The following is a 22,375-nucleotide window of genomic DNA, read 5'->3' as shown; positions in this document are numbered from 1 at the left end:
TGCTTCGCAGAGGGCTATGCTGAACTGTCTCTCAGAGCCCTGTGACACTCAGGCTTCTTTCTTGGTGCCTCCTGCCCCTTCCCTCCCCTTCATCCTCTTTCTTTGACTACACCTGTCAGTTACAGAGGAAGACCACTGTGCCCAGTGCCTAAGAGTGTGGTTCAAATCTCAGTGAGGGCTGGGCATGGTGGCTCACGCCTATAATCTCAGCGCTTTTGGCGGCTGAGGCAGGAGGATCACCTGAGACCGGGATTGAGACCAGCCTGAGCAACGTAGTGAGACCTCATCTCTACAAAAACGTAGAAATTGGCCGGGTGTGGTAGTACACACCTGTAGCCCTGGCAGCTCAGGAGGCTGAGGCGGGGGGGATGGCTCGAGGCCAGCAGGTCAAGACTGCAATGAGCCACGATGACACCGCTGTATTCCAGCTTGGGTGACAGAGACAGACCCTGTCTCTGAAAAAAAAAACCACATCAATGGTAGGAAGGGCATCTCAGGAGCCAACAGACTCCCTGCCCACAGTCTGTCCCCAGGTGGGAGGCAGGTCCTCCTGAGATCTGCCGTCTTCAAGCCTTTGAGCACTTTCTCCTTTGCTTTACTTTATTTAAATGAAAATTGCCTCTTAGGTAAATGAAGACTGTCGTGGTCCACTAGGACCTGGTAAAAATGCAAAACCAGTAATGAAGGCCTCAAAAGACAGAAATAATGCACCTGGAGGGACTGTTGGTGAAGCGCTGGCTGTGATCACTGCAATGTTCTTGCAGTTCTTAAGATTAAATTACTATGACGTGTTCTTTGAAGAGTTTCTTTTCTGAGTAGCTTTGCTGTCAGGGCCCGGCAGTTCTCTCTGTTCTGTGGCTGCGTTTCTCACACTGCCTTGGAAAGAGACTCGGCCCCTGCACACCTAGCCCTGCTTCTACCCGCAGTGCAGCCATCCATGCTTCAGGACCAGGTGGCACGGTCCTGGGTGACCCACAGCTCTTTCAAGGATGCCCTGTAATCCGTGTTCTTTTCCTTTTCTGAAAATAAGTGGACTCACGGTTACTTTAAGTTCAGAGTCATTTTTCCAGTTATTTGGCAGATTTGAGAGCTGCGGCTTCATCAGCTTTCTTTGTGGCCATCACTTTAGGTACTGTTTCCGCTGCTACTGGGTTGCCCTTTCTGTGACTTGTGTCTTTGCCATTGGATGATGCTCAGAATCAACTTTCCCTGACAGCCTGCTGGGCTCATGACCTCGTGCTGAATTGGTGAAAGGGAAACTGGACAGAAAACACATCTAGGAATATTTTATCTTTCTATTTGCAGAGTCCGTTTAGTGGAAAGAGGATCCCCTCATAGCCTGCCCCTGATGGAATCAGGAAAGGTAAGAATTATAGGAAGAAGCATGCATTTCTGTGTCAGTTTGCTTCTGAGTGTATGGGCCTTTAAGTTTTAAGAAATGTATTTTACAGAATTTTTTTTTTCAAAAGCTTTCTGGAAAGTAACCTATCAATCAGTATAGAAACTCAAAATAACAGTGTTTTAAACAAGTTAGACTTTTTTCCTCAGGTAAAAGTTGGGAAATAGGCATTTCCTGCTCCGTGAAACCAGCACAGGCGCTGGTGCCTTTGGCCTTGTTCTGCACATTGTATCCCGATTCCCAAGGGGACCTCGGGCTGAGGCAGCTGGTCCCGCTCCAGCCAGCAGGAGGAGAAACAGAAAAAGCAGAGAACAAAGCATGCAGACCATAGGGAAGGTTCCCAAGCTGTCCTACACTGAAATACCATTGATCAGAATTTGGTCACATGGCCACATCTAGCTAAAAAGAAGGTTGGGAACTATTGAGATATCAATTCTGAATATCTGCAGGCCTGCCTAAAAATCGGGGTATCTGTTACTGTGGGAGTGAAAAAGAATGGTTATCAAAAGATACCTAGTAGTTTCTGCCACAGTGGTTGTGTTTTTTACTAGAACTAAAGGGCAATAAACTTACTTAAACCTAAATGAAGACCCTTGTTTTCCTTTTTGGCCCCGGTTGTCAGATTCCTTCTCCATTGATATAATTCTAATAGCATCTCATGTTGCTTCTGGTCCTCTGATAAAATTGCCTGCAAGACTGCAAGTTGGAATTCTTTACAGAGTTGGTTCCAGCAGTAGCAATGTGCTCACCATCACCGTAACAGTCTGGCAGACCTCGCCAGCAGCAGAACCCAGAGCCCTGAAGCCTCACTTCAGACTGAAAGCACAGCATGACTATTCCAGGACATTCTATGTTTTTACCATAAAATGTCTTGCCTTTGTCTCAGTTGTGAATGTTAGATGAACTGATTTGAGACAGGCTATATTCAGGATTTCCAGAATGAACTTTTGATTCCTTATCTAAGTGATATCAGTAGAATGTGAGATATTTCTTTTTTTTTTTTTTTTTTTTTTTTTTTTTTTTTTTTTTTTTTTTTTTTTTTTTTTTTTTTTTGAGACGGAGTTTCGCTCTTGTTACCCAGGCTGGAGTGCAATGGCACGATCTCGGCTCACCGCAACCTCCGCCTCCTGGGTTCAGGCAATTCTCCTGCCTCAGCCTCCTGAGTAGCTGGGATTATGGGCACGCGCCACCATGCCCAGCTAATGTTTTATATTTTTAGTAGAGACAGGGTTTCACCATGTTGACCAGGATGGTCTCGATCTCTTTACCTCATGATCCACCCGCCTCGGCCTCCCAAAGTGCTGGGATTACAGAGCCACTGCGCACGGCGGAATGTGAGATATTTCTAAGCTAAACTTCCATTAAGAAGGAAATTCTGGCCAGACCCAGTGTCTCCTGCCTGTAATCCCAGCACTTTGCGGGACTGAGGCTGGAGGTTGCTTAAGGCTGCAGTAAACTGTGACTGTGCCACTACACTCCAGCCTGGGTGACAGTGCCAGACCCTGTCTCAATGAAAAAGGAAATGTTTAATATTGACATCCATTACAGAGGTGTTTACCTGCAGTTCCCCAGTATCTTGAGTTGACAATTCGGTGGAGATGAGCTGGATATCACACAGCCATCCTAATTAAAGCCCGCCAGACTTCACTAGCAGTTGACACAGAACCTTTCCCTTCTGGCACCACCAAAGCAGCTGTCTGCTAAATAGTTTTGCCAGAATCATTTTGGGTTATCTTCAAGTCCACACTTACCCCTGAAAACGTCACTCTGTGACTGACTTCAGTGATGACAGCAAGCATCACCTTCCGTCCACGCCGGGCGCCAGGGTGTAAGATGTAATATTGAATCTATGTACGTATTGTGAATAACTTCATGGAAACAACTGAAAATTCCCATTTTGCAAAATTCAGACTGTGTTAAACGTTACATCATTTATCATGTTTTTGTTCAAAAGTTGTTTTTATGATTTTAAATAGATTTCTTTTAGCTTTATTGAGATATGGTTGTCAATCAAAATGTTTAATTTTAAGATCACCATAATGGCATACAATATTGTAACAATTACAGTGAGAATGTGATCGTGATGCCCTGATTGTGAGGCTGTGGTTGTATAATGGGTTATAGCTTTGTGACATATAATGTTGATTTAATTGCTTTCTAAACAGTCTTTAAAAAGGAAACGATGTGAAGACGAGATTGAGGTTGGCTTGTGTGTAGCCTCTTCCTGTATTCCTTCCATTGATGAGACTTTTCCTCTCCCAAATAGATACTTCCAGGGGTTCGGATTATAATTGCCAACCCAGAAACTAAAGGACCGCTGGGGGACTCGCACCTCGGAGAGGTGAGTTGAGCACCCGCCGAGATCCGGGTTATTTTCTGTTGCGTGTCCTCGGCGTGTCTTGACACCATCAGAACTGCTCACACACCCTCCATCTGCCACACGCCCATTTGAGCTGAGTGAGTTATGAGTGCCTTGGAAATAGAGTGAAGCAAGCTTCGTTGCTCAAATGAGTCCATGAAAGCTCACAATTACAAGATGGCATTTCCTTAGGGACGTATAATATATTCTCCTCAAATAATTCAGAAAAAATTTAAACACGTAATGCATGTGGACTGAGTTTCCTTCTTAGCTTTTGAATTTGCTTTCTGTGTTCCCGCTGTTATTACTTAGAAGTCCTTCACCAGGAAAATGGCAGAGACCTCCACAAAGAGTAATGCTAGGACATCAGCAGTGCCAAGAGGTCACGTGTTGATTTCAGATCAGAAAGCAAACAAGGATACTTGACAGCTTTGCCCCGTTGTGTTCAGGATGGGCCCACCCTGGCTGGCTCTTCACTCCCTGCCACTGTGCCCCTCCCCACCCCCGTGCTGCTGGTGGGATTTAGCTGGAGAAAGATGCCTCGTGGAGCTGCGTGGTCTGGTCTCCATTCTTGACACCTCATCTCAGGCAGGCCCTGGTGCTGCTGGGCGTCCCCAGTCTGAGAGGCGACTTGTTTCATGTGTCCTCCTTCCTCCCCATTCTTCTTTCTAGCAGTGAGCTTGCTGCTTCTATGAGGAAGCAGAGGGCACTGGAGAAGAGTGTGTCTGGAGCCAGCCTCCTCCCATGGTGCCAGCACGCATGCCCTCCCCCCAGTTACTCCATCCAAGGCCAGGCCTGCCATGCCATTAGACCAAGCCCCTTGTCCAGCCATGGACACCTTTGCTCCCCTTGTCACCTGTCCCGTCTCGTCAGGTGTCCCCCTTCCTGCAGCCGCCACCTTCTCAGCCCCAGCTGCATCCCCAGCACACTTGAGAACACGTTTCTGCATGCTGCATGGGTGAACACACAATTAATGAGCAAGTCCTGACCAGTTCTCACATCCCACCTTCCTTTTCTTCCTGGGTCTTTTTTTTTTTTTTTTTCCCTGTCTTGACTCTCTCAGACACATGGAAGATCAGAACTACAAAGATAAAATTCTGTGCTGCTCTCACTTCAGAGTTTCCTTTAAATACATTCCTAGAAACAAAGCTGGAAAGCAGAGCCTGCTTCTCCAGCACCCAGAGGGGTACCCACAGGTGCTGCCTGAGATGTGTGCTGGGCTAAGGTCAGAGTTCTCTTCCCTCTGAGGGTGGCCAGAACTGGTGAACTTTCCAAGATGACATTCTTACTGGGATGTGTGTTTTCCACTCTGAGGGGTGATTGAGAAAGTTATAACAAGGAAGGGATGTGCTGTGATGCTTTGTTGTTTATACATAATATGAAACAGATCCCACGACCGAGTTAGTCCTATTGTCCATCACCTCGCATTCTTGTGTGTGTGTTGAGAACATGTAGGCTCTGTTGTTACCAAATTTCAAGTAAACAATAGGGTATTATTCACTGTAGTCACCATGCTACCTTTTCTCCCCAGAACCCATTCGCCCTCTGACGGTTTGCACCTTTGCCCCCATCTCCCCCTTGCCACCCTGAAGCCCCTGGCAACCACTGTTCACCCTCTACTTCTGTGAACGCAGCTTTTTAGTTTCCATGGGAGTGAGGTAGAGCAGTATTTGTCCTTCTCTGTTCCGGCTTTTCACTCAGCATCACTTCTTCCAGGCTCATCCATGCTCTTGCAAATGGCAGGATTCCCTTCTTTTTTAAGGCTGTAGAATATTCCATTGCCTTAATGAGAACTTCTTTGTGTTTGGGAACCGAGAACGTTGCGTTTCCCTGATCTGATGCTGCACTGTCCCTCTCAGTTTCATCTTTTCATTTGGGGAGCAGGCACTGAGTCCCGCCGCACGCTGGGCACTGCCTGGGACGTGGGTGCCGTAGTAAACTGGTTTCTGACTTCATGGAACTTACCACTTTTCATTGTCAGTAAATAACGGAAACAGCCCAGCCCAGAATGTCTCCACTGCAAACACGCCAGAGTCCAAAAGGCCCTGCCTCTCCTGACCCTTGCTGTGTGGGCAGAGCAGCACGGGCATCTGTGGAACTTACTGGTTTTCCTTTTACCCAGCCCTGTCCATGGTTCTGTGTGACCACGTGGCTGTGGCTTTGAGTCACTATATCAGTCTTTGCTTACCCATTTCCCCAGATGTCAGACATCCAAGCATTTTTGTCTCTGTTTTTTGGTGTGATGCGCATTTATCCCTTAGGTTTTGTTCTGTGATGTGTGTTTTTATTGCAATATGTCTAGAGGTATGCTAACCAGGTGACAGAGAAGAAATCTCAAAGCTTTTCAACTTTGTTCTTGCTCTTTAGAAACGATCATTTGGAAAAGTGTAAGGAATCTAGTATGACTTGGTTCATTTGCTGTGTATGTTTTTAAAAGCTATTTCTTAAGTCTTCAACTAATCTGTTTTAATAGAATTCCCCATAGGTGGATGGCTTGATTGGTTGCTTGGCCACAGAATTGGTAAAGTGCCTTTATTTCAGTATCCTCCATGTGTCTCCAGAAAACCTGAATGAGATTAACATCATCTTGGTTATTCAGTTCAAGGAAATTTTCATATCACTGAATATAATTTATTGTCAAAGTTGTAGCCTCACTTCGCTGGACATAAAATAATGTCCTCCACAGTGACATTTCTCTCCATTCACAGATTTGGGTTCACAGTGCCCACAATGCCAGTGGTTATTTCACTATTTACGGAGACGAATCCCTCCAGTCAGATCACTTCAATTCAAGACTAAGTTTTGGAGACACCCAGACCATCTGGGCACGCACAGGCTACCTGGGGTTCCTGCGGAGAACTGAGCTCACAGATGCAAATGGAGGTAAGAGTCCAGGCCGGATGGCCCCCCACACAGATGGGCAGAGCGGTTAGACTCCGCTAGGTACAGAAGGCATTCCCAAGGTTCACTGCAGCCAAACTCAGGAGGACATGTGGGCCGGCTGCAACCCAGTGTGAAAAGAGCTGAGTTTAAAAGAGAAAGGCAAAATGCAAATGTGTCCCACAAGCTGAGCTGTGCCTCATGTACCCGGTCCTGTCCTGAGAACCAATGCAGACTGAAAATTAGGGAGGGGCCCAGCTGCTGAGCACAGGCTGCAGTGCCTCCCACAGCAAAGTGCCCAGTCTCAGCCCGCAGTCTCCTCAGCACGTCTGAAGGCTGCGTGCTCACACAGGGTCCATCCGAGACAGAAGCTAGCCCAGTAGCTGCGGGAACGTGCATGCTGCCACTTCCAGGGCTGGGTCTGTCCCTGTCTGGGAAGAGGAGGCTCCAGGCTCTCGTCCCTGCTGGCCGGCCATCTCTGCCCATGCACTCATCAGAGTACAGGGCCTGGTGCTGCCCCTGCTGGTGCCTGCTGTGGAGTGGCTAGATGTATGGCATTGCCCTTGCCTCATCAGAGGAGAGCGGGGGTGAGGCCAGGGGTGCTTCCTGATGCCATGGTGTAGAAGTGCACTTCCATATTTAATTCTTTGCTTATTCCAGAATCCTTTCTTAATCTCCTTAGTTCTGCTAAAAATAGAGGCAAGACTTGGCTATTTCACAACAATGGGAGCTAAGGTTCCTGATGAGACCTTGCCTAACCAAATCCCAGGGAGATGAGTTTCTAGACATCAGTAAGGCTTCCTTACATGCCTGTCTAACATACCTATGAAGGCCTGGCCCAATGGGCTAAATTTAGGAATCATACGAAAATATCCTGGTATGACATTTGCGTTGTGGGAAATTATAGACTAGTTTGAATGTGCTGTCTGAGGTTCCTGGAAGCTGCAAAAGCGGGTGGCAATTTCTACTCCTAGAGAAAGGCCAGGAAAGCCACGTCCCACTGAGTCCTGGGAGCAGGGATTCCCTGAAGGATATGCCCCCTGCCACAGGGAAAGAGTCCTGTCAGCGTCTCCATCTTTCTTTGTCTGATTGAAATTAGAAAATACTTACATCTGATACTATTTTATATGTCAGTCCTTCCTTTCAAATTGTCCCTAATATGCTTATGACACTATAAAAATTTAGGACATTTCCTTAAGGAAAGATAGGACTTGACCACTTGTTGTCATTGTCATGATTCTGAGGTTTGCATGAAGGATAGAAATAAATTTCATGGCTCCGTGAGCTAAGGAAATCTTTATGAACATTACCAGGAGCTACGCTTTCTTTGCCTGCTTATACCCAGAGCTAATAGCACAGAGGAGCCTGTGTGGGATGGAGTCAGGGAGCTGGGTCTGCTGTGGCCACGCCTCATCCTGTGTGACCTTGGGCAGGCGAGACCTTGGCTGATGGGTCCATGGGATGCAGACCACTGGGTGCTGACCCATCCCTCAGTTGCTCCTGAGGAGCATGCGATGGGCAGTTGACTGGGTTTGGAAGCTGAGCCAGTGCAGAGGGAGCATGGCGGCCTTGCAGCTAGCCTGCTGGGCACTGACACACAAGCCAGGCCTTGCCAGGGAGCTCTCTCACTGGCAGAAGGAAACAGACTGTCCCCAGAACCATGATCCCCTTCCTTCGTGTCCCTGTCTCACTTGGGGGTAGTTTTCATCTTTTTTAAGAAAAGAAGGAAAGCGGCTTGAGCAGCATGACAGGGAAGCTCACACAGGCTTTCATTCCTGAACAGAGCGCCACGATGCCCTCTACGTGGTCGGGGCCCTGGACGAAGCCATGGAGCTGCGGGGCATGCGGTACCACCCAATCGACATCGAGACCTCGGTCATCAGAGCCCATAAAAGCGTCACGGAATGGTAAGTTGTGAGCTTGCGGCTTGTACCCGAATTGGGGGCAGTTTGTGAAGCACTGGGAATGTAGAGGGCAGGGCGGCAGAGGAGAGTTTCACTCAGGTAGGGAAGGGCATACGAGTCAACACTGAACTATAAACCTTTATCTTTTGGGGTTAAAGCAACAAAAGAACACTCCACACATAGAGTTAATATATCATATGTTACCTGAACACGATAGGCTTCTATTGCTATGAAAACTACTTGATAAAATTTTCCAGGAGGCCAAATTATTATTTGGTTTTTAATTTACAAAAGCATGATAGAGGAAGAAAACAAACCTGACACATAGGCACAGAAAATACTTTTGTGACTATTGACTTGGGGACTGTAAGTAACATGAGACGTGGGAAAATTTCCAGTGAAAGGTGAGGCAGCGTGTGACCAGACCCCAGAGGAGACTTCCAAAGGAAGAATTGCTTGAGTTAGGCCAAGGCTGGGTGACAGGGTGTGTGTATTGCACCTGCTGCCTGGGGCAGGCTCTGGTCTGGGCCCAGGTGAGGACTTTGCGGCTGGGATTTTATCTTCCTCTCTGACCCATGTAATCTGTTGTGAAGTGCTGAGCATGTCCATGGTGCTGCTGGAGAATCAGCAGCACGTTCTTCTGATGTGTGGGAGTGCACTGGATGCTAGAGTGCTGTGAGTTAAGTCAGCCAGGGCTGGGGACTTTCACAGGCTTGCTCAGTGCCTTTATATTTGCAGTTAGGATGAAAAGCAACTCAACACCATTGACTTTAGACTTGTTCATTCCCTGGATAACAGACAGGGTGTTTACTGAGAGGCCCCTGATGAAGCAGTCTCAGTCTCAGCTCAGAAACCCTGAGGGAGGCGCATTCTGCACTCTCTCATCAACAGCTTTTCTGGGTTGACAGGATGGTTTCTGAGATCGTTCGTTCCTCTTCTTAGCTAACGGAGGTGCAATAAAGGCTGGTACTTACTGCCATTTGCTGAATCTGAACATTGAGTACTTGGCAGAATTTACAAGATCGAGTTTGCATACCTGACCATGATCCTGTGGTTCGAATTGGCTAAGCTCCTACTCTCAAAGAAAATTCTTGAATTGTCAGTCTCCTTGACAGTTCTCTCCTTAGGTATGCAAAGAAGACAGAAACTCCAAGAAGACTTTGACCCAGAAACTCAGCCAGGGCCTGCCGTATTTTCCATCTAAATAGCTATGAATATCAGTTACAGCCTTCCATTTTTGTATTTTTAAGGAAATGATTTTCATTGGTTTGTATCACCTCCCTCAAGCATTTTCTGTCTGGTTTCCCGCTGAGCGTCGCGGGCCTCGCTGGTGCCCTCTGGGCTTCTAGACCCTGGTGCTGGGCTTCACTCTGTAGTAAGTGTCGCTGCTGTGACCCGCCACGTGGCCGCCGACCTGGGTCTTTCCCTCACTTGGTCAGAGACTCACATGCCCCTTGTCCACATGCTGCCCTTTGAGTGGACTTTCGAATCCCTCTCCCAGCCTCCCTGCGCTGCCCCTTCCGGCCACTGCTGGCTGCTCCATGCTGAGCTGTGACCCCAGCTTTGCGGAACGGGACTCTCCATGTTGCCAGATTCAGGCCAGACACACTTTGTCGCTTCCGTCAGTTGTTGTCAGCACTATGTAGCATGCACAGCTCCTGGGAAAGCTCTGAGAGCTTGAGTCGCTGGCACCATCCTGTAGGTCCCTGCAGCCCAGAGGAAGCCATAGAGCAAGCAGACCCTCCACCAGCTCTTACTCCGGAGAGCCAAGCGCATTATGATATTCTAGGACTGTTCTGTAAATTTCAAATGCCACAATAAAAGTATACCCAACGTGCCTGAGACGTACGTATCTGCGATATCAGACTCACCATATGGGCTCACATGGGCCACGCAGAGCAACGTTTTAACATCACAAGGAGCGGTGTGACTGGAATTAAGCCCCAGCACGTTTTCTTGGAAACAGTTCTTAGCATGCTCCTGGGCGTGCAGCAATCACAAAGCCAAATCCAGGAGAACTGCTGAGAATTTCCAGGAAAATTCTCCAGTTTTCCCTTTCAGTTTAACATATATGGGCCACACTGAATAAAATACACATTTTTTTCCTAATTGACTTAACTCTCACACTTAGAACAGTAGTGAGTTTCCTCAGTACCTCCTGCCTCAAGCTGGGATAGAATGTGTGTGTCAGGCACGTGACCAGCAGCCCTGGGGCCCGGTCTCCATCCAGCCCCCCTGCCTGGGAACCTTCTGGCCCCCTCAGCCAAGCAGACCTCGAGCACCAGGGTCTGTGAATATCAGGGCCTTTAAACAGCTATTTCTAAAAGCCAATCCTGTGTAGTTTAAAATGTAAAGCACTGGGCTTTCGCTTCCACCTGCTGGACACAATAAATTCTCTGGTGTCCATCCTGCCGAAAGATGACTCGATCCCAAAAAAAAACATTTGAATGACTCTTCCACATTCCAGAAGACTTCTCTCTGCACATGGGTTAGCCGCTGCTGTAAGGAAGCCAGCCATGCTCAGTGCTTTAGACAGAGTTGTTAAGATGTCTCCACATCTGCAGTCGAGGGCTGGCTCAGTTGGGGCGAGCAGCTTGGCCAGGCATAGGACTGGTAGCTCTTCTCCATGTGTTTCTTATACTCTGGGGCCCAAGGGCCAGCCCAGGTGTGATTTCATCATGACACAACAGGAGAAGCCCCCACAGCCAGCCCTTCTGGAGCCTCTGCTGGCATTCACCTCCCTAACACAGGCTGACCAGCTTCCACGCTGAGCCCAAGCCACAGGCCTGGGAAACACGCTCCCCCTCAGGCGCACCGCACACACAGGAGGAGTATGCACCCATGCCCTGGGTCTCCGCACACACACACCTGCCCCACGCCCTGCAACAGCAGAGCTGGGGTCTAGAAGCAGGAGGTGCAGGGCTGCCTTGCGGGCAGAGGCTGATGGCTTGCTGCACTCTGCGATCAGGGCATTGGCTCTCCAGGAAGCAGCAGAGGCAGTACTGGAATACAGACTCCGTAGCCAGGTGGCATAACCCTGTGCTGGGAATGGGAACTCAGGAAGATGATGACATACGTGCAGAAGCCACGGAGAGAGAAGGCTGGTAGGAAAAACACTGGCAGGTGCTTCGCCAAGAAGGCTGTGTGGGGGGCGTTTAGTGAGCGGCAGACGGAGGACGTGGAGAGGCCGGAGGAGACTGTCAGGAGTGCTCGGGCAGGCCAGAGAGAGCCAAGTGAACTTGTGAAAGAAACCGCAGCTATTAAATAAAGCATGAATACACATAATGATGGCTTTCTTTTTTGTCCTTTAGTGCTGTGTTTACCTGGACAAATTTGTTGGTGGTTGTGGTTGAGCTTGATGGGTCGGAACAAGAAGCCTTGGACCTGGTTCCCTTGGTGACCAACGTGGTCCTGGAGGAGCACTACCTGATTGTCGGAGTGGTGGTTGTAGTGGACATCGGCGTCATCCCCATCAACTCCCGGGGGGAAAAGCAGCGCATGCACCTGCGAGATGGGTTTTTGGCAGACCAGCTAGACCCCATCTATGTGGCCTACAACATGTAGTCTCACCTCTTGGCTTCCATGGTCTTTTCTAGAGATATAAACATTGTTCTCCGTGTCCACTGAAGCTTGCAGACACAGGGCAACACTCACCAGAATGCAGCCATTCTGTGGTGAGAGTGGAGGAGGAAGAGGAGGAGGAAGAGGACTTCTCACAGCAGCCACGATTGGCATGGGGGTGAAATGTGAATTTACCACTGAATTTCGCTCAGAAGGACTTTGGATTACTGCCTTCAGTTCATTGGAAAAGCCCATTTCAAAAACTTTGTTTTCTTTTCTTTCTTTTTTAATTATTGGATAATAAGTGCTTTCTTCGTAAATGTGGTATTTTGTTAAGCCGAAATAGCAATTAAAAAGTATCCTGCCCTCTATTGGGTTCTTTTAAACAGTTTATGTAGTGTGACAAAGAATTGTTTTCTCTGTTTTAATGTATCATGAAATCTTGATGACATGGATCTGTTACTAATTTAAGCCATTGCTAGATCTCATGCTTTTAGGAAAGTTTGAGGTACGAGACAACCTTCCAACTAGCACCTTCCAATTAGATTTTAGCCGCTTTCTTTGTCAGAAATGTGCTGAAGAAACAAAGGCTGATATATGGCCTTTGAAGTTAGTATAGAATGAGAAGAAATTATAAATAAGGTGTATTTCGGCAATTATCTTGCAAATATCTTTGTACTAAACTAAAAAGATAAAATAAGTTAACTTCCTCAATGTGTAATTATGTACAAAACGTTTAATTTATTTTGATCTCTTTAGAACTATAAAAGAGAAAAACATTCAAGAATATTAAAGTCTTGTAATGTTTGCTAATATAAAAAAGTGTTGTATTATCTTGCGTGGATAGTATCACAACAAATATATATATATGAAATATAAATTCACTAATGAACAAAGGAGATTTTAAAGCTGAAGATGCAGAACTTGTCACTTGCATGGTGTGCCCCCCGTACTCACACACACTCTGCTGTTCCAGCAGTCGCAGAGCGCAGGAGCGCTGTCTCAGTTTCTCCTAGAACCAGAGACCAGCAAGTGAAATTATTGCCATCTCAAGGATGGTGAAAGAATTTAAAGCTCAGTGTGCACTATTTTTTTCTTTGCTGTGGGACAACAGTGAATGTGTTTATGCCAGCGTGTGCTGATGATACTGAGGGGTTTAGGTTGGCAAATAGTTTTCTTAGCTGCAAGAATTCATTGCACAATGTTTTTCATCATTTTTGTTAGCGTCATCTTTTTTTGGTCCTTGCTATGAGAAGGAATGCGATTCTGTGGTCATTTGCACTGGGTTGCACTGACTTCCCCTCTGATGGCCAATGTGGAGTGTCCGGAACTCACATCGGTGATCGTCCCCTCATCTTAAGACCTAGCCAGCTCTGTGTGAGCTTCCTGAGCACAGTTCCCAGGGGTTCATGCCAGAGCTCCGGCTAAAGCAAGAAGTCCTCCAGCTGCATCGTTTGCCGCCTGTGGACGACTGTGCCCTGGTTTCTGCCCTGGCAGCTCCTGGCCACAGCTTCTCAGAGCTCACCTGTGCACTTCTAAATTGAATTGGCCCACGGTGTCCAAGAAGGAGCATCTGCACTCCAAGAAAGATGTGTTCTGTGACTGCCCCAGTGTGACCTGCAGTGGCTCTCGGTGCTAGATATGCATGACTAAGATTGATGCTGGGCAAAATTTAGATTATTTTTCATTATGTTGTAGGCAGTGTCTTTGTCTGCCTTTGCTGTATGCAGTCAGCAGTAAGCCTTTTGCTAAAAGAGTTTTGTTTGACTTCTGAGATCCAAGGCTGATTGTTGTTAAAAAAAAAAAAAAAAAAAGTGGCACATATAAAAAAATTTGTCTGCATATGTGGTGCATCCTTCCATCTCCACAAACCATTTGATTCTTGAAATATTGTTTGACCTCATTGCTGTGTGTGAATATTTTTCTCCGTATGCTTCAGATACACATTCCTAGTCTCTGCTTCCTAAGGGGGGAACCACCACACACAGGAAAAAAGAAGACATTTTCTTCCACCCACCTACCCACCCACCTCGTTTAAAGGGAAGTAGGTGCAGGGCTTCAGGTCAGACACTGACTATGAAACATTAATTGCAGTGTGCAGGAAAAGTTGAGGTCCAGCTGAAGTCAGGAAGCAAAACAAATTTAGATATCACTTTAAACATAATTTTAACTGTCGCCAAATCAACTCTACGTTCAAGGAGTGTGAACGCTGCAGTGCAGTTGTGAGGGCAGTTAGCAGCAGCCTCTTCTGCATCCTGTCAACTCTGATGTTCGAGTTTTGGCTCAAAGAGTTGGTGGACTGAGATCGAAATTTCATTGTGCAAGAAAAAGGAAAGGAGACAGTACCACCAGTTTCAGCAATAAAGAAGGGTCATTCTGTTTTAGAAATTGTACTGTAGATAAATCATTCATGAGAATGTAAAAAATGTTTGTCTTGTGACCTTGTGCTTTTGAAGTCAGACAAAACCGTGTAATCAACTTGCACAAAAAGAGGGTACACAATGAACATATAAACACAGACCTAATCAAACAGGAGCAGATTCCTCATGGTGCTTGTTTATTATATATATTTAATCCTGCTTGACACTTTACCCAAGGGAGATGGTCCCTTTTATCAGTTGAATGTTAGCAGCGTTATTTCAGAGTGTGGTGACTGGTTAGAGAAATTCATGTACTCAACCAATCACGGTTTCAAACAAAATTTTTATGTGCAAAGGACAGCAACCTTCTTGTATGTTAAACCACGAGTACGCTTTGTACATCTGTGATAACGCCTGTTTTATATTCAAATGAACAAATAAAAGCTTTTATTTTTGTTGCTCTGAAAATAGCAGTTTCTTAATTGGTCCCCTGGAAAGATGTCTGGGACAGCTTTAACCCCAAAAGGAAGTTGCTCCTACAGGGAGACGTATCTGACTCTGTTTACACAATGTGTTGCATTACTTAGTACAGATAATCATACTTTGAACAATGTTTAAATTTTGATGTGGGCATTTATTGCTAAAAATAATTCCTATGGCAACAAATGTTTTGTGAAATGTTTTTTTTAATTCTTTTAAATATATCTAAATATATTTGTTCACATTTTGCTGCAAGTGTACAGATTATTGGTAATTTGGGGACAAACAGCATGAGTCCTGTGTGCAAATGCTTTGTCAGCTGTATCACAGGGAACCTTTGCGTGTCAGGAAGTAGGAGTGGTTGACTGTTCCAGTCCAGATTGTCTTTAACCATGTGACAACCAAAAGCTGTATCTCTTGCCCAAGATCTGAGAATTCTTACGGTTTTATCTTTTGGAAAGCAGTAGCAGGTCAACTGGCCTTCAGCCTAGTGGTTCCATGAACATAAACGTTTATTCACAAGAAAATCCGTGGAACTAAAATCTTTGCACAGAGACCCAGGTGTAATCTGAGTGCCTTTTTGTTAGAATTTCACTTGCCTCCCCTGACCCCCAGCTTTCATTCAGGACAGTCCCATGCTGACTGAGAATGAGGCTTTGGGTGTGTGAAAGTGCACGGCTGGTGTGAGACCCGCAGGGCTGCGTCGGATTAAGCTGAAGATAGCAAAGGAGAGATGTTTCTCCACAGGTCCGCACTCCTCAGGTGGCAGCCCTCACTGTGACCAGTCAAGCACAAACCAGGTAACCAGAAGAACTGTTCCCAGGGGGGCCCTCCTTTGAACTATGCATGCATGCGTTCCAGCGCCTGTGCATGAGTGTAGGATTTGCTACTATGAAGTTGTGTTTTGCGTTCTCTGTGGCCCCTTGCAAAAGGCTGGGTTCTTAGGACGCAACCAAGAGCAGTTTTGTGGGCTGGCTAGCCCCCAGTTTGTCTTGAGAATTCTCTGTGAAATATCTCAGTGCGCTGAGGGTGAGATGGTCTGTCCACCTGGACAGAGGCAGTCAGAGTGCTTTTGTGGAGAGCAAAAGGGGTCATTTCCTAACTGCTGCGTTTGCTGTGATGCTGAGCTCTGACTGTGTTGTCCCAGTAGAACTCCCAATTCCTGATGCGTGCTGATAAACATTTTTTCCTACCAGATTCCAGAAAGTCATGCTGAGTCCTATACGACCTCTCCTGTCATCCCTGGGTTTTCTTTGTAGGATGGAAACACCGGCTGGTATCATCATCTCCCTCTGGCAAAATGTCCTGCAGGCACATGCAGCTCAAGTCTAGTGCTTATTCTCAGTTGTAGCTCTTACTGTCTTTTGGCCTGTAGTGTTAATTCTGTGAACAAAATAACTGGGCAAGACCAAGCTGATACCGTAGCTTAGCAAGTGATTTGGGTTGGCCCCAGTGCTAACGTGGCCTGTCAAGACGAGGGCATCATGGGGTGCTGGCAACACGGGTCCACCCGGCTTGCTCGAGGGTCCAGGGGTGGTTCTGCTCCGCACTCCCCAGACTGCACACCTGTCTTTACCCCCTATCTCTAAACTGGACTTGGACTTCCGTGGGCACAGCGAGTTTGTGCCTGAGCTCTGTCACATGGTAGCCAGATCAGCCCCGTTTAGAACTGGCATTCAAGGCAGAAATGGGTAGAAATAGAAAGGGCTTCCGTTACTGCCCCTGAGACTTGAGTTTTAAATTTTTTATTAATTAATTTATTTATTTTGGAGACAGAGTCTCACTCTGTCACCGGGCTGGTGTGCAGTGGCACGATCTCAGCTCACTGCAACTTCCACCTCCCGAGTTCAAGCAATTCTCCTGCCTCAGCCTCCAGAGCAGCTGGGATTACAGCCATGTACCACCATACCCAGCTAGTTTTTGTATTTTTGGTAGAGACAGGTTTCACCGTGTTGGCCAGGATGGTCTCCATCTCATGATCTGCCTGCCTCAGCCTCCCAGAGTGCTGGGATTACAGGCATGAGCCACTGTGCCCAGCCTAAGTTTTTTAAACTACGCCAACTACAAAGACTTCTAGCAAATAACTTCTACAAACCAGCTGGCCTCACTCAGATGAGGTTCCCAGCCATGCTGCTTAGAAGCCCTGCCAGGGAAGGAGGATGCAGGAGGCAGAAAGGTTGAGTCCTTAGGAAGTTTGGTTACACAGCATAGTTGGGCAGAAACATATTTTGTGGCCCTATTGGAGGAGAGTGTGTGAGAAGGACCAGAGGTGTATGCGTACCCCCAGGAGGCCCCAGGGAACTATCCCTGTTTCAGGAGGTGCAGAAGTAGCCAGGTCCAAGTGGATGTCCAGGGATGGACCTGGCCACTCGTCAGCTGCTGCAGGTCTAGGATAGAACAGAGTGGAAGGAAAGGGCATGGACTATCCTGAGCCACCAGCCTGACCTCACAGGACAGATAACCCCACAACAGTGCATCCTGGTGTCTCTGCTCTGAGCTGAACTGCAGGAGAGCTCCACCTTTAGGGACCCCCAGGCACCCCAGCAACACCTAGGCTCCAGTACTGGAACAAGAACCTGAGCTATTTAAAAATGTGTTTCTGCAGGAAATGATGTCAGAATGCTCGTTTCGTAGGTCTGTTCTTTAACAGACAGCTACGCAGCCCCAGCTATGCAGATTCCATTTACTGGGAGTGGAGCAGAGGCTCTGTGTGTGGCATCCATGTGTGGGACTCAGGGACAGAAGGGATCAGGCTAAACCATGGAGGGGAGCGGGGAAGGGAAGGGACAAACCTCAGGCCCTCCTGGGACACTGGAGCTAGCGAGCCCTTCTAACCCTACCCAGAGGCTGAGCTTAGCTTAGACATCACACATATGCCTTCCTGTGTTTTCAGAAATCTGGAAACAGAACTTCAGGGGTAAGCACGCCTACTTGTTGAATACAAGGCCACACTGGGCTTCTGTCATCTCCCAGAGGACCCTCCAGCTTTTTCACCAGCTCCCAGTACCCACGAAATACCAAAGACGCAGCTTAGGAGAGGCTCACCCTGAGGCTGAGGAGGAGGGAATCTGATTAGAGGTGACTAAGCAGGTGTGACCACCTTCTCGACCTGCCGTTTTCAGTGGCTGCCTTTTTCTTTTCCTGCAAATGTTGGTCACCTTGGCCTTCTGTGTCCATAGGAGAGTTGGACCCAGTTACTCATGGACCAGGCAAAGGTGCCGTTCCTCCTGGCCCAGGGCCCACCAGCCTGGTAAGGACCCAACCACTCCCTGGCTGTTGATGTTGGCTTCTCTTGCCCAACGTTGTGGCCACTTCACTGCTTCTTACCATGACCTAAGTCAAGGTGGGCTCACCAGGACCTGCACTAAAATAAATGGTGAAATTCAGCTCCAAAGAACTTTGGAAATTAGTGCATCCAAGCAAAATCAACGATACCTGAGTAAACCCTTTCACATTGGCACAAGTTATAATCCTGTCTCATCCTCTTGATTACAAATTCCATCCAGGTAAGAGCTGTATCATAATGAGGTCTCCCCATTCATGTTTTGGTCAATAATATTTAGTTTCATCTTGAAAATAGATATTTGTGTTACTCTCTTTTTAGAGGCCAGATGCTTATATTTGAGTTAAATGGTTGTGTTTTCTCTGTAATTGGGTTTACAGTCAGGTAGTAATGCTATTTTTTTTGCAGTCAGAAGATTCCTGGAAGGTGACCAGAGAGATTAGCTTGCCCCTGTCAGACCTGAAGATACTTCTAAAATGCCTTTAGAAACAAATTCCTTTTTATTCCTTCTCTGAATTAAGAGAAGTGGGTTGACTTTCCCTAAGTGTGGAGTTGGGGGTCAACTCCTCTGAAAATGTTTCAGAGCATTTTCCAAAGCCATGGTCAGCTGTGGGAAGGGAAGACAGTGGATGTTACAGTTACTAGAAAACAGTGATGGAGGTGGCTGCTACAGCTTAGCCAGAGACCTTTCTTCTGCCCACCCCAGAAATGCCCCTTCCTCAGTCACAGAAGGCCCCACGGCTCCTGATACTCAGAATGTGTGCCTCTGACCAGGACTATCTGCATCCCCTGGGAGCTTGTAAGAAATGCAGCGTCTTGGGCCAGGAACATGCCTGTGATCACATGCCTGTGATCCCAGCACTTTGGGAGGCCTAGGTAGGCGGATCACCTGAAGTCAGGAGTTTGAAACCAGCCTGACCAACATGGAGAAACCCTGTCTGTACTAAAAATATTTTAAAAATTAGCCAGGCATGGTGGCGCATGGCTGTAATCCCAGCTACTCAGGAGGCTGAGGCAGGAGAATCATTTGAACGCAGGAGGCAGAGGTTGCAGTGAGCCAAGATTGTGCCATTACACTCCAGCCTGGGCAACAAGAGCAAAACTCTGTCTCAAAAAAAAAAAAAGAAAAGAAAGAAAAAGAAATGCAGCATCTTGGGCCTCTGGTGGGACCTGGTGAACCCAAACCTGCAGGGCTCCTGGGCACACTTGGGGCAGCTGCAAGGGAAGCTGGGGTCAGCAGCCTCCTCCTGGCCCTCCCGGGGGCTGCTTTTTTAAGGAGCTAGAATGCACCAGGTGACCTGTTGCGTCACTGGCCCACGACTGGCGGCTTTGGTCAGTGTGAAAAGGTGTTTTCACAGGGTCTGCTCCTCAGGCCTCTCACTGTCAGACCAGGTTTCCACCAAGAACCCAGCCTCCCAGCAGGGAGAAGGAGCTTCAAATGGTTCAAATCGCTGAGAGGCCCCACATGTCTGGCCTGAGTAGTCTGCTACAAAACAAACAGGGAATTCTTTTTTTTTTTTTTTTTTTTGAGACGGAGTTTCGCTCTTGTTACCCAGGCTGGAGTGCAATGGCGTGATCTCGGCTCACCGCAACCTCCGCCTCCTGGGTTCAGGCAATTCTCCTGCCTCAGCCTCCTGAGTAGCTGGGATTACAGGCACGCGCCACCGTGCCCAGCTAATTTTTTGTAGTTTTAGTAGAGACGGGGTTTCACCATGTTGACCAGGATGGTCTCGATCTCTTGACCTCGTGATCCACCCGCCTCGGCCTCCCACAGTGCTGGGATTACAGGCTTGAGCCACCGCGCCCGGCCAGGGAGTTCTTAATGTAAGACGTTCTCATCCTCACAGAGCGGTTCCTGCTGCTAGTGGGCATGCTGCAGGCATTTCCTGGGCTGCTTCAGGTCGTCATAAGCTAGATGATCATTTTGGGGAGCTCATAAACCAAAGACACTCTGCTGCCCATATCAGCTGCCAGCTCTGTGTTTCCTGGAGGTAGAAGTGGGCTGCCAAAATGGGACTAGGTGATATTCATGGGTTTTAGGGATTCTGTGGGTTAAGATTAAAACCATTAAGATTAAACCATTAGCCGTTAATGGGCAGTTGTTCCAGAAGATAAGAGGCTTCCTGGCTGTGCTTGGTGTCAGCTCTAGCTCACTGCTAACCTTATAAGACAGGGGAGGCAAACTTTCTGGAAAGGGCCAGATGGTTTCCATCTCAACCACTTGATTCTGAGTGTAGCACAAATGCAGCCACAGATAGCCCTCAAATGAGTGCTGTGGCTCTTTTCTGGTAGACACAAATTGAATTCAAATGATTTTCCCATCAAGTATTCTATTGATCTTTTTTCTGCCATTTAAAAGTATAAAGGCTATTCTCAGCTCATGGGTCCTACAAAAATAAATGACAGCTGGATTTTTTTGATGACAGTCCTCAAATATTTGAGCCCCAAGCATTAGTGCTAAGAATCCCACAGCTCCCCACGTCCGGCAGCTCTGAGGGAGGTGCCCACCCCTCCAGTCACAGTATAATAATACAAATTATTCTTGTCCATAGAAATGTGAGAAAAGAACTTTTATCTGAGGAATGTGAGTCCTTTTAAACTATCAGGTCCAGAAAGACAGTAAAATGAGGCAGCAGTCACATCACACATCTCCACTTTACATGTGCATCTCTTGAAACTGCTTGCTGTTGCTACAGTATCTATGAATCAATCTAGTGGCACATGCCCTGTACCCTACAGCTGTAAGTCAACGTAGTGATGCCACCACAGACACTGTGACTGGTATCCCATAGCTTAACAATGTACAGCCAATCACTCATCACTGTTGATTCTGTCAACCAGCAAGAATTCCTGACAGCCAATTTTCTGTCAGCCAACTCCCTGTCCTCCTTTTTTGCCTTTAAAAACCCATTTGTGGCCTGGCATGGGGGCTCACGCCTATAATCGCAGCAGTTTGGGAGGCCAAGTTGGGCAGATCATGTGAAGTCAGAAGTTTGAGACCAGCCTAGTCAACATGGTGAAACACTGTCGCTACTAAAAAAAAAAAAAAAAAAACATTAGCTGGGTATTGTGGCAGGCACCTGTAATCTCCACCACTTGGGAGGCTGAGGCAGGAGAATCACTTGAATCCAGGAGGTAGAGGTTGCAGTGAACTGAGATCGCGCCACTGAACTCTAGCCTGGGTGACATAGCAAGACTTCGTCCCAAAAACAACAACAACAAACAAACAAAAAACCCAGTTGTAACTGCTGCTTATCAGAGCATATATTCAGGGCAACTTGAATCTATGCTCCCAATTGCAGTCCACAAGCTTGGCCCAAATAAACTTTGTACTTATATTAACTTTGCTTCAGTTTCTTCCTTTTAGGTTGAATATCTGGTGTAGTCCACAGGATTTCGAGTGTCTCCCCCTGACCACCTGGTGTTTCTGAAGGCAGCATTTGGCACCAGCAGGAACTCTGTGTCTTCAGAAGCCCTTTCAGGTGTTTTGGGTGAGTTCTCCTCAAATTGGGCCTCCTGCCGAAACCAGCCCAATGGTCCCATTGAATTGACATTCATGGTTTCTTTAGAATAAACATAGAAATTGACTCCGACAGTCCTAAAACTTGAGCAACTTACATTTTTCTTACCTGGGTTTCTTTCTCAGGACACCGACTCTCAGGCCTCGCAGATAGTATTGCGGAGCTCAGACTCACCAGGTCACCACATCTGAACAATGAGAGGCCAGGACCCTCACCCATCATGACTGCCTAACCACCCATCTGCTGCCTGTTGACTGACTCCTTTTCCTCATCCCTCCCTAGTTCCTGTTTGCCTGCATGTAAGTCACATTTCTTCCCTGCTATATAAACCCCTACTTTTAGTCAGTTAGGGAGATGGATTTGAGACTGATCTCTCATCTCCTCAGCTGCAGCACCTGATTAAACCTTCTTTCCTGCCAATACTTGTCTCAGTGGCTTTCTGTGCAGCATCTAGATCAAACCCCTAGTGTTTTGGTAACACTGCTCTTTGGTTAAAAGTCCAGACTTAGGGCTGGGCGCGGTGGCTCACGCCTGTAATCCCAGCACTTTGGGAGGCCGAGGCGGGTGGATCACGAGGTCAAGAGATCGAGACCATCCTGGTCAACATGGTGAAACCCCGTCTCTACTA

At 47.3% G+C, this 22,375-nt stretch overlaps 1 protein-coding gene across 1 annotated transcript in view; it reads left to right on the top strand.

The window, feature by feature from the left end:
• DIP2C (disco interacting protein 2 homolog C) overlaps positions 1 to 15,184 on the top strand; it is a 196,776-nt gene extending 181,592 nt beyond the window's left edge. The window contains exons 39-43 of the mRNA XM_037735141.1: positions 1,306 to 1,363; positions 3,666 to 3,740; positions 6,467 to 6,641; positions 8,422 to 8,545; positions 11,854 to 15,184. Coding sequence (XP_037591069.1) covers positions 1,306 to 1,363; positions 3,666 to 3,740; positions 6,467 to 6,641; positions 8,422 to 8,545; positions 11,854 to 12,106 — 685 coding nt within the window. The 3' untranslated portion in view covers positions 12,107 to 15,184. The remainder of the gene's footprint in view (positions 1 to 1,305; positions 1,364 to 3,665; positions 3,741 to 6,466; positions 6,642 to 8,421; positions 8,546 to 11,853) is intronic.
• Positions 15,185 to 22,375: the final 7,191 nt, after the last annotated feature.

This window comes from Cebus imitator, unplaced genomic scaffold (assembly GCF_001604975.1).
Source record: "Cebus imitator isolate Cc_AM_T3 unplaced genomic scaffold, Cebus_imitator-1.0 Scaffold732, whole genome shotgun sequence".
NCBI lineage: Eukaryota > Metazoa > Chordata > Mammalia > Primates > Cebidae > Cebus > Cebus imitator.
The sequence above is the reverse complement of the archived record's forward strand: the minus strand, read 5'-3'. Positions and strand labels throughout refer to the sequence as shown.